Consider the following 12,470-nt stretch of genomic DNA (forward strand, 5'->3'; position numbering starts at 1 on the left):
TGGGAGGAGTCAGGAGAAGAAAATGCATCATTTGAATGATGGCCATGGTTACGACAGGCCCTGCATGCCAACCAGAGGGAAAGAAAATACTTGCTGAGCAAAGTAACTGGAAAGCAGTTGTTCGCATTTTAAACGAAGCTACATGGTTGAAATCCAGAATAATGCAGACTTTTGGACCAGGAACCACTTGGAAATAAGCTTTCTGGCTGGAAAGCAGCATGTGGTGTTATGGATGGAAAGGACGATTGCAATGCCTTTTCCCTGGGCACTTCCTGCTGCCAGATACTGGGGGGCCATCTCAAGCCTATTTACTTACTCCAACAGATTTCTCAATAATTCCAGCAACAGAAAGAAGCTCACCAGCATGACGGGGTGCATGCAGCCAGGTGGTGAAGTCAGGACGAACCTGTCCCCCTACTGAGCCTGATGGTAACATTTCCACCTTGCTGAGCCTCTGGTGGGTGAACACTTAGGCAGGCACGTGGAAGCTGATGTAAGTGCTGCATGAGGCACAGTGGCACCGGACAAGTGTCACAAGTCTAGCTGGGCAAATTCCCAGCGTGCCAGATCCCAAGAGCTGTTTCCAGGAAGGGCTGACCCTTGCTGTTTCCATGCTCTTCCCTGACGCTCAGTGAAGTTCAGAGTCTCAGTGCCCTTGCAGACACTGAAGAAATGTCCAGTGAGCACACAGGGATGGTTGGACCCTATGGCGTTTGAGATTGGGCATGCAGTCATCACACAACGGAGGCAGAATTCGACTCTGAAAATCGGGGCTTGAATCTCGGCTGTCATTTACCAGGCAAATGAGGCAAGTCACGACTGCACGGAGTGTCCACTTATTTACCTGTAAAGCTGGATCTGTCTCTACTTCGCAGGATCCTTCTGAGGATGAGATGAGACATCTGTCCTGCCCTCTTAATATGCCGGATGGTGATATTTCTAACTTAACTCTTCTAAGGGCTTTATATACTCCATCTCCTTTTATCCTGACAACAACTCAGGAGGTGGCTACTATTTTTATCCCCATTTTACAGAGGGGAAAACTGGATCCCAGACAAGTGAAGTGACTCATGCAAGGTTATACCACTAGGTGGCAGACCCAGGATTTGAACCCATCCTGACCGGCTCCAGAGAGCATGTCTGACCACCGCATTATTTCCCAGCAGAGGAAGACGGGCAGTTCTCTTAGAGGTGTTCTTCATTTTTGTTTGGAGAACCGCAAGTTCTTAGCTATTGTTCCCGCATCCAGTCCGAGCTTTTTGATCTGAGGGTGCTGGGGAGAGTTGAAGCCTTTTACGTAGAGAGCGGTGCGTTCAGGTTTATCCTTTAGAAGGATGACTGGCTGCAAGGTGGAGGCTGCATGGGGCCGGCAAGGGGAGCGGGCAAAACTGAATGCAGGAGTTGGGGCGGGAAGCTTGTTCACACAACCCAGGAGAAAAGCCATAAGGGAGCAGAGCTAAGACTTGTCAGGACCTCTCAGGCCCAGACAGAGGAGGAATTAAACACTGGCACTGCCTCCAATTCCGGTTAGAGAAAAGTATCCCTCGCCTTGAAGTGGTCCATACTAATGGAAGTAAACACTGAGGGCTGTGCTCCACATAAGAAGATATACCCTGGTTCTCTTGGGTTGAACACAGCGGACAGCCTTGCTCCATTGAGGAGCTGGTGTGATGTGGCTGTGACCATTCCCAAGACCTCCCTCTGGGGACCACCCTGGGTGGAGCCCTCCAACAGCCACTGGACCTTTCGCTGCACTGTCTCTCCAAGTGGGTTGGACACCCAGGGGGGTCTCCCCTCCCTCCTCTGACCCATCTCTAGGGTCTTTGCGCCACAGACTACCCTTCCCCTTCAATGCTTTTTCCTCCTTCTCCCCCACCAGGAGACCAGGGTCCCTCTCACCTCCTTCCCCAGGGCTCCTAGCACAGAGAGGCTGACCTTGTGCCCCTCAGTTCGACACAGGGAATAGGATGCCTCGGTTCCAATCCCGCATCCACCACAGAGCCACAGGTGGGCACTACCCCATACACACGGGCCTTCCCCAGCAGGCACATGCCCAGCCCATGCTTCGCCTTGCCTCCTCCACACGTCTTCTGGGGCAGCCGCTGTAGGACTTGGGGTGTCACCTCCTGGAAGTTGCTTCGGGAAAAGCCAATGCACCCACTCCCCTCTCCCCACGCGGGTCACAGCCCGCCCTGTGCGGGTCACCTGGCCACTTCCCAGTTGTTTTTGGTGTTGATGCAGCGGGGAAGCAGGTTTCTCAGTGCGTAGGCGCCCTGGTACCCTTATCTGAAAAATGGGTATTCCCTGCCTATTTCACGGGGCTGTGGACAACTCACGCACTGGCGCTGAAAACTATATATGCTTAGGGTATTATTATTATTAGCCGGGCGGACATTCTGGTATGTTCAGGCTGCTGGAGCTCTCGTAGGCTTCCTCGGACAGAAAGGCCGAGAGAAAGTTCCTCTTTTTCCCAGTCTCACCCGGAGCCCACTAGGGCTGAGCAACCGAGCGTCTCTCCCCACTGGGGTTGACCGCAAGCCGCCCCTTTTTGCTCTCTCCCATTGGCTTTCACCTGCCAGAGGGTCGGCTGCTACGGGCCTCTCGGCCCGTCAATCAGGGCAGCCGGGCTCCGCCCCGCCCCTCCCGGGGGTTTATAACGGGAATTCCCATGGCCCGGGCTCTGGCATCCAACCTGCTGCCGCCGCGGCTCGGCCGAGCCGAGCGAGTACCGCGCGCGGAGCACACGCTCGCGCCCCGGCTCCCCGCCTTCGCGGTGCATGCCCGCGCGCTCCGCCCGCAGCCCCCGCCCGCCCGCGCCGCTGCGCCGCTGCCGGCCGCCCGCCGCCGCGGGGGCCCCGAGGGAAGCAAGGCAGGGAGGCCGGCGCGGCTGTGCGCCCCGCGGAGCCCGCGACCCCTGCCCGCAGCCGGCTGCCCGGCCCGGCTGGCACCATGCTGCCCGCCCGTTGCGCCCGCCTGCTCACGCCCCACTTGCTGCTCGTGTTGGTGCAGCTGTCCCCGGCTCGCGGCCACCGCACCACGGGTCCCCGGGTAAGTGCGCCCCCAGCCGCGCGACCACCTGCGGAGGGAGACCGGGGTCGCAGGCCCTTGTCCCTGTGGGCGGGGGGAGGGCGAAGGGAGGTGTCAGACCTTGCCATCCCCCCCCCCCCCCCCCCGACTAACTAGCAGTTCCCTGTGGGCTTCTCATTGAAGTTGGTGAAATAAATTTTCTCCCATTGTCTCTCACTCCGCCCCAGCCTTTCTTATAGCACCGATTCTGCCTGCTCCCCTCTCCGGAACTGTCACTGGTGGGTTTTCTTTCCCGGTCTCTTCTCCCAGGGCATTTTGCTCCAAGACCCTTAGAGGTGCCTCCCGCGTCCGAGGAAGCTCGCTCTCCGCTCAAGTAGGGCTGTCCTGTGGTCTCACTGCGCCCGGTCCCGGTCCCGGAGCGCTGGCATTCTTGGCAGGCGGCGGGGCAGCCCTGCCTCCAGAGTTTTAGGTTACCCGAGAGCCACACAAGAAACTTGTGTTGTTGTTGTTTTAAAAAGCGATCACGGCAGGTAATTTTAATGTTCCCCCCTGTTGGGCACAGCCCTGGAGGAGGGGTAGAGGCGGGGGGAGCCATGGAGAGGTGGTGCAGACGAGCTGCGCAGTGTGCAAGAGTCTCTCCCCCTGGGTTCGAGGCCGGGAGGGTGAACTACTCGTTGAACCTTGGTCAGATTGGAGTTTCTGAGCGATATGAAACGTGCCAATGCTGCGCACAGGACAAGCTGTCTAGGGCATTGTAAAATCTCCTGAAACCAACAGCGTTGTGTTCATTTCTGGTCTAGATTATTGCTCCCACCACCCCAATTGGTCTAATGAAGGATTCCACTGCCTTAAAAAATGTACTGTTAAACCACCTAGTGGTTGATTTGACCAAACTTATTTAGACAATCTCTGGCCAAGAATTAGTTTATGTTAGGGCAGTGGTCTCTTGACATAGCTGCTGGCCCGAACCGGCACTGGTAGTCCATGTGAAAGTAGCGAGGATCTTTGTGAAAACAAGACTGGACCCCACTAACTTGTGCTTTCCTGGGTATCCTTGGGCCTAACCTCATTACCACCTGTTCAGATTGCAGGTCCTTTATTCATAGCTCTTGCTATATGGGAATCATCTTTATAGCTGTCGTGTGTGGTGGAAAAGCCTTGCAAAGTTTGACGAGCCTTAATGACTGCCCAGATGCTGGCTGATTACATCGGAGCTGAGCTATCACTGTGAGATCAGATTTGCAGCCACTTAGGAAAGAAAAGTGTTTGTCCCCGTGTTGGGCTGGCCCTTGCTTTTATGACCAGATGTTCAACAGCAGCAGTTAAAGTGCGGCAGATTAGATCCAGGGCGTGTCATAAATCCTCGACAGCAGGCATTCCCAAAGCTGGGGCAAGGAAGGGCTCCGGGAGTGACTTTTATGGATGCAGATGAGGATGCCTTTTAAATGAAGCTGCTTGGTTTGATATTAGGACTCGCGGCTCTTAAACTCTGAGGTCAGGAGAGCCATGGCGTTCCCTCCAATAATTAGGAACAGCCAAGACAGAGATGCAGACCAGAGCACCCGGGCTCAAATCTGGATGCCCGCCCACACGAGAGGCCCGCAGACAAATGGTGGGGGGCTCGTTTGCTGTTGGGCATGTCTAGCGTCTCAAGCCATATGGCTCTCCTTCCCTGCCTCCTGAAATTGGAGGAAACAACTTGTAGGGGAAAGCCAGGGACTTCAGGGGAAAACAGGGACATTGGCTAGGTTTCTCTCCACCTCCTTTAGTCTATTAATTTGATAGAAATGATGGAACGTAAGCAGGAACTGTACATAGGCTTGTGTGTGTCCTGCTGCATTGCCCCCACCCCATGTGGTTAGAAAGTACCAAGGGGAAGCTGATATCTTGAGCATGTAGTTACCTAGGTACATTTATAGGCGACAATAAGAACAACTATTTATGAGCACTGGGCTAGGCACTTTCTATAATCGTTTATGCTTATAGGAAGAAGAAGATGGGTCTTTTTAGTGCCATTTTGCGAGTGACTCAGGGAGGCTATATGGCTTGCTTGAGACACTCCTGGTGCATATGTAGCTCTGAGAGCCAAATCCCAGTTTGTATGGATTTATAAGTTGTGTGCTTTCTGCACCACCAAGCAGCTGCAAGGAGTGTTCATCCCACTAGCCATGCCGTTCCTGGTTCGTCCAACTAGGAAGAGATGGCTCAGTGAGAAAATACTGAACTCAGATGCATCAGGCGAGTCTGTAGACAGCATCCTTAATAATATTTTTTGGTGTCTGTATCGCTAAAGGGTGATGTCTTGAGTTTCAACCTATCCCCCAAGACTCCATTTCTCTTCCGTGGCTTCTTGGTGGCCTCAGAAGTACGGCTCTGGTTGCAAGTGGCGGCGTCATAGGAGGAGCAGAAACATCTGGCTTGTTGCAGTATTCCCTTGGGCACCCCTGGGTCTCTTCTGTTAATCTTTTGAGTGACAGAGGCTTAAGGATTGGCATCTTTTCCAGCTGGCTTTCTAGGAAACTGAGCACATGCCCTTTCGGTTTAACTTTATCTGGCTCACTAATTGAGCTCCCCCGAGGCCTACACCCCAATCCTTGCCCCTTATTTGCTTCCTGCCTTCATAAAATTCCTGACATTTGCGTGACTCTGGAAACCAGCAGCGATTGAGTCTCGGGTTGGAGGGTATTACGTAGGGAGCACCTGATATTTTGGTCTCTCAACTCTGCTGCTTGGCTACCTGGGAGCTGGGCAGGATCCTTTTAATTAGCGAGGAGGTAACTATTTCTCTAATCCTGCACAGTTTACTGAAAACGTTTCAGAGGAGGATGGGATTGGGGAGCGGCTCTCCTGGGCTGGCAGAGTCTGATGGATGGTCAAGCCAAGCCAACTGCCTGTCTTTGTCTAATCTTTGTCTGCTCTTGAAGACTGGAAGCTGGGTGAGGACAGGAACTGTGCCCATCTTGTCCATCGGTGTTCCCCCCTAGAGCTCAGCACAGGGCCGGGCACCTGGTGGGGATGGACTTTTTTGGTGGTTGTAGAAAAGATAACTACATGCAGACAATGCATATTGAACAGTGGTCCATGGTTTCTACTTTCTTGGTGCTTCAGCATGCCTGGAGGCAGAAAATAGATTTAAGGAGTTGAGAAATAGGAGAAAATGGGAAAGTCAAGAAGTCTGAGGAAGGACTTTGATTTCTTAATTGTTTTAGGTATATTCTTTATTTGTTCTCTCTCCTCTCGCTTACTTAGTTCATCCTTCAAAGCTCAGCTCCAGTACCACTCTCTAGGAACTTTCCTATAGAACACCCTTTGGGTTAGAGTTGATCACTCTCACCTTACGACGATTTCTATAGCTGGTTCACTTGTGTTGTCGCTTTCGCTAATCCTTCTACAGTGAACATCTTGAGAGTGTACCAGCATCTTCATCTTCTTAGCACTAACTTTCCCCTTCGGCACTTCATCTACCATCCTGTCTTGTTAAATGAACAAACTCACAAACCCTTGAGGGCAGAATAGAGATTTTATTTGTCAGTGTGCTGGTCATGCTGCAAAGTATTCTGTAAATATTTGTTGAGATGAATTGGACTGTACAGTGATATCCAAGCTGGACCCCCTGCTCTCATTTAAACCTGAAATTGGTTACTTACAAACATTTTCCCCCCATTTTTAGGCTTTTGTTCTTGTTTAAAAATAAGTGTGTGTGGTGGTTATGGGAGGTTTGGGGGAGGAGAGACTGAGCGAGCAATCCTGGCTGGGGGAACAGGCTTCAGTTCCACCCTAATCCCTTTTTTATCTTGCATTTGCCAAATGTGAAGCAGCTTCTAGAAGGTTCCCTTCCATTTGACTAGCTTTCCTCAGTGCCTGGACCAGGGTGGGTCCTTGTGTCTGCATTGATGCCCTTATTATCTGTGTGCCTGACAAGACCCTTCTTTGTCACATAGGGGATTTATCTGAGATGCTCCCCAGATGCTAGGCCAAGAACTTAAACATTTTGATAGAGCTGATATGGGAATTTACAGGAATGAAATTGAGGAGGACAAGAAGAGGAAACAATCATCTTAGAAACTCTAAAAAATGCAATCACATGGAAAACACTTGATATTATCTTTTTATCTGCTAAAGCTGAACATCCACATTTCTTTTGGCCCAGAGATTCTACTCCCAGGTACGTATGTGTGCCCAAGAGAAACTCATGTCCAGAAGGAGACTTATGCGCCACGTTCACAGCACCACAAGCCTGGAAAGAGCCCAAAGGCCCATCTGTTGGAGGGCAGAGGAGGAAACTGTGATGTGTTCACACAGTGGAGAATGATACTGACTCAAAACAAATGAACAACGACATGCAAAAATATGGATGAAGACTGGTAATATGATATTAAGCAAAAGATGCAGGATGACGCATTTTATAAAGTTAAAAACAACTAGAATTAACTGATAAAAACATTCAGGAATACGTTTAGCTGCAATAAAACTATATGAAAAGATATGGTGACCACAAGATCCCGGGTGAAGTTAGGGTGAGGCAGGGGACAGGTTGGCAGGGGAAACCATGTGGTTAGTACAAGTTGGGGTCACTAATTTACCTTTTTATGTGTGTGTGTGTGAGGGGAGGATGTGTTTGAAGGTATTTGTCCATTAGTAAAAACCTAATAGCTGATTAAATAAAAAATAAAAGTGGGCCCTGCATGGACCAGCGTTGAGTGTGTCATGAACCACAGATTGTGATTAATTTAATTCTCTGCACCTGAGGTCAGATGAACACACCTTCCTTGAGCAGGGACTCCTTTCTTGCCTCCTTCTGCTCCCTCCTCCCCCTTTCCAGATGTGCACGTGGCCCTACCTAAAATACCATGCTGGGGAGTGATTATTGGCTTTTGTTTCAATTCTTGGCCGGTTAGACCCAGAGTGGGCCCAGGCCCTGCATACACGTCGACATCAGTGGCCAAAGGGCTTGTTTGTAAAGCTGAGCAGCTGTGGGCAAACTTCCCTCTCCTTGCTCAGGGGCATCAGCCTTGGACATCTGAGTCCCAGGCCCTGCTGAGGACTTGGGTCAGAAGTCTTATTTGCCAGTGGGAGTGGGGGAGGCGTGTTCCTGGATTGGTGCCTGTCTTCGTTCCAACCTCCTCCCTTTCCCCGCTTTGCAGAGCCTGGGGGAGGGGGAGCGCGGCCCTGCTTAGCAGGTACAGGGCACCCTTTCTCTCCCGACCACATAGAGATCTATTGTTTAAGCAGCCAAGTTCCTGGCATTGCTGGTGGTGGTGGGGGATGTCAGCGTGGAGGGCCCCCTCCTTCCGGGTTTGTCACTGTGGAGCTGTTTGGAAGAGGACAAGGGTTGAGTTGCGGATGAGAAATCGATCGGAGCTGCTTGTGAGGCCTGCCAAACAGGGTTAGCATTGTACACATGTGCTCTGCATGAATCCTGAGTCACGGAGGGGAGAAGAGTATTGGATCTCCACGAACACTCCCAACAGCTCCATCAAGACCTCTAAGCAACATCTGTCATTATAGCAATTAATTGGATTTCCCTTTGTATCTGACATCATTCTAAACTCAATTTCTAGATCACAAAATAATCTTACTTTTGGCAGACATCTGAGCTCGTGAGGTGTGGAGCTCTGTGTGCTTCCGGATGTTGCCTTGGTTAATTTCAGCCTCTTCTTTTGGAGCCAGAGTGGGGCAGTCTCTACAAAGAAGGAAAGGCGGCTCAGGAGAGCCCCTCCCACCATCAGGGAGGACCAGGACTGAGGGAGCTTCCATGAGGTAATGTCAGGTGCTTTGAAACTTGACAAATACTCTCCACGTGTGAGTGACTGTGCCCATCCCCCATAAAAACTAGTGCACACTAGAGCATTGATCCAATTCTGTAAGATAAGGATCGAGTGGTTTTTTAAAAAAGTATTGACAGTAGAGAAAAACTGGACCAGTCTTCCCAGATGGTTCATTTTTAGGACTAGATAAGCATTTCTAGGGCAGTGCTGGGAATTTTAAATATTTTTTTGTGTTTATTGTACACCTATTCTTGAAAAATTCTGCAAAGACCCTGGGGAGAGGACACAGAAGTAGTAGTGAGTAAGAGGGTAAGGTGGAGAGTGTTGTGAGAGGACGTGGATCATTCCTTCAGGTACACAGTGCACTGACCAGCTCAAAAACAGCAACTCCAATGACTTCCCTTGTCAGCAGTGCTGTTCAATAGACCTTTTTGCTGGGGTGGAAATGTTCTCTATCTGTACTGTCCCGTATTAGACGCATGTGGCCATTGAAGCTTAAAGGTGGTTCGTGCAACTGAGGAATGGAATTTTTAATTTAGTTTGATTTTAATTTAAATTTAAATGTTAATAGCCACATGTGGCTAGTGGCTGTCATATTTTGGACAGTGTTGGTCTCTAACCAATGTGTCCCCCTTTACCTCCCACTGAGTACCCCCATATGCCCCAGACTTTGGCCACATTGCATTTCCTGACCTCTCCATCTCTGTCTGCAAAACCCTGCCCATCACGTGAAAGGCTCGGAAGGCTCCACACCGTCGTCCAAGCTCCGCCCAGGCAGAGTTCTCGCAGCCCTCTGTGCTTTGCTTACCCTGGACGTGTATGTCCCCATCTTCCCTGTATTCTCGCCAACAGTAGGAAGGAGCGTAGTGGGGCAGCCTCCACACAGGCTTTGGAGGGAGACAGCCCCAGGTTTGAGTCTGGCTGTGCCACTGTGAGCCTGGGCTAGTAATTTAACCTCTTGGGTCCTCGGTTCCCTGGTTTGTCCAATGGGGGTCACAGCATCTACGTTCCAGGGTGGTGGGGAGGAAGAAGTAGGATGTTTTAGCTTCCTGTCCCTATTGCTATTCCTATCCCTATTCCTGTCCCTATTCCTATCCCTATTCCTATTCCTACGGTAACTAATACTCAAACTTAGTGGATAAACTACACAAATTTCTGGAGGTCAGGCGTCTGACACGGGTCTTCGTGGGTGAGATGTCACAGAGCTGAGTTCCCTTCTGGAGGCTTTAGGACAGAGTCCATTTTCTTGCCTTATCCAGCTTCTGGAAACTGCCTGCCTTCCTTGGCTTGTAGCTCCCTTCCACCATCAAGGCCAGCAATAGCTTGTCAAATCTGTTTCATGCTGCCATCTCTCTGGTTCTGACTTTTCTGTGTCCCTCTTCCTCATTTAAGGACCTTTGTGAGTGATTACATTGGATCCACCTGGAGAATCCAGACTGTTGTTATTTGAAGGTTAGCTAATTCCACCAGCAACCTTAATTCCCCCTTGCTATGTAAGATAGCAGTATTAGGATTGGGACATGGGCATCTTTGGGGGGCCATTATTCTGCCTATCACGGTTGTTCAGGGTCTAATCCAGTGCCTGGCTCAGAGAAGATGCATGATAAGTGGGGCCATTATTGAGACCTGCAGCTATTAGTTTCTTTCCTTTTAGAGTGGGAGTCTCTTCATGGTGGAGTTGCATAATTTTCTTTATGGACTCAGTCCTGCCCGAGAACAGGTGCTTAGTAAATGTTTATTGATAATAGAATTTTTAATAAATGTAAGTTGTTTCTTTCCTTGTAAAGATACATTGAATAGTAAAAAGAAATAAAATGCAAACTGGAATATATAATCCCCTTTGTGCAAAAAAACCACGTTGGTGGTTGTATAGAAAAATTGGGTGGATCATGTGTCGTGCTGTTAATGGTGGTTATCATGGGAATGTTCCATTTCCATGAGATGTATCTTAGTAATTATTAAAGTAATTTTGTTTACAATGAGCACTTTTAATCTTAGAGGAACACAATAAAGATTAAAACCTGTGTGATTAAAAAAAACCTGTTTCAACCCAGCCTGATGCTCAAGTCACCCTTGGGTTCAGTGTACATCTGACCCAGTCGGCCTGTGTCCGTGCTGGGCTGATTTTTAGCGATAGTAGCTATTAGTACCAGGCCTCCTGCTCATTTTCAGCATGGTAACTGTTTGCTTTAAAGGAGAATTCTCAATTAATCTCAGCAGGACACAACTGTGAAAAACGTTTATTGCTGCCGGTGGGAATATAAATTAGTACAGTCACTTTGGAGAATTACAGTTGACGTTGCAGACACGCTTTGACCTTGTGATTCCACTCCCGTATAGACCCTCGAGAAGCGTTCTCAAATATATACCAAGGGACGCGTTTAAGGATGTTTGTAAGCAGCAGTTTTTAGTAGTAGTAAAAAATTGGAAACCAGCTAAATGCCCGTCAACAGGAGACTAGAAATAGAAATTGTGGTATAGCCACATAATGGAATACTACACAGCACTGAAAATGACTAATCTAAAGCCATATTCATTATTATGGATCAATTTCATTACTAAAATGTGGAGTGAAAAAGGCAAATTGTAGAATAATGCATACATTATAATGCTATTTATATACAGGTTGAAAGCATGTAAAAACTATATATTGTTTAGGAGTGCATACATATGTAAAAAATATAGGAGAAAATTAAGGGCAATGCTAGCTGAAGCTCAGGTAGTGGTTATTGAGGATATGAGGGCAGGAGGAGAGAAACAAGTTGGGGGGTACACAGAAGGCTTGCACTGAATTGATGAGGCTCTGTTTTTAAAGTGGGTGGTGAGTACAGGATTTTTAAATTCCTTTTTATACGTATTACACAATGCATCATAAAGTTTTCTATAAAAGATAAAAATGCATTTGGATAGATCATAAAATTTTAAGAACAAATAATGTCTTTTGCTCTGTGCTGCTGATCACACTTTTCCTTTCAGGGACGTTTGGCCTCCTCTCTGCCCACTGCATTGCTGGCCGCCTCCCCACTGTCCTCTTGAAGCCCTGAGGCCGTGCCTCCTCCCTGAGCTCAGGGCCAGGTGCAGATGTGGCTGCCTTCTCTGCCTCGGCCTTATGGTGCTCGTGTCCTTTCTGCTCGATCTGAGCCTCTGCTCTGCTCATAGTACTTGCTCTCCTTGGATAGTTAGGGATGAAGTCGATCATTTTCTCAAATTTATTGGCCATTAGTTTAGGGTTGCCAGAGTTGGCAAATAAAAATAGTAATATAGGATTGCCTAAATTATAAGTTGCATAAATTTGAATACGTAATTGCATAATGTAAATGGCATAAATTTGAATTTAAATAAACAACAAATAATATTTTAAGTATGGCCCAATCAAAAATTATTTGTAATTTATCTGAAATTATTTGTTATGTATCTGAAATTCAGATTTAACTGGATATCCTGTATTGTAGCTGACAATCCTACATTAGTTTCTTTTCTTTTGGGAATCATCTATCCTGACATTTTGCTAATTTTTAAAAGAGGGGTGGTAGTTTTTTGCCTACCTCACTGACTGACTTGGAAGAATGTTTTTTTTAAATACTAAGAATATTAATCTGTCAAATGCCTTTCGTTATAAAAAAATGGTTTCAATCTACTAAATTTTACATTTTTATGTAGCTCGTCTGTCATTGT

General features: G+C 48.4%; 1 protein-coding gene across 4 annotated transcripts in view; it reads left to right on the plus strand.

Annotated features, from left to right (window-relative positions):
• Positions 1 to 574: 574 nt before the first annotated feature.
• SMOC1 (SPARC related modular calcium binding 1) overlaps positions 575 to 12,470 on the plus strand; it is a 144,334-nt gene continuing 132,438 nt past the window's right edge. The window contains exon 1 of one of the 4 annotated variants that reach the window (XM_070593476.1): positions 575 to 808. Coding sequence is in view for 2 of the 4 variants with exons in the window: in XM_070593472.1 (XP_070449573.1) it covers positions 2,950 to 3,048 (99 nt within the window). In the remaining 2 variants the exon portion in view is untranslated. Of the gene's footprint in view, positions 809 to 2,688; positions 3,049 to 12,470 lie in introns of those variants that run through there. The other 3 variants (XM_070593475.1, XM_070593472.1, XM_070593471.1) reach the window with 3 other exon arrangements.

Source organism: Equus przewalskii, chromosome 25 (genome assembly GCF_037783145.1).
Source record: "Equus przewalskii isolate Varuska chromosome 25, EquPr2, whole genome shotgun sequence".
Lineage (NCBI taxonomy): Eukaryota > Metazoa > Chordata > Mammalia > Perissodactyla > Equidae > Equus > Equus przewalskii.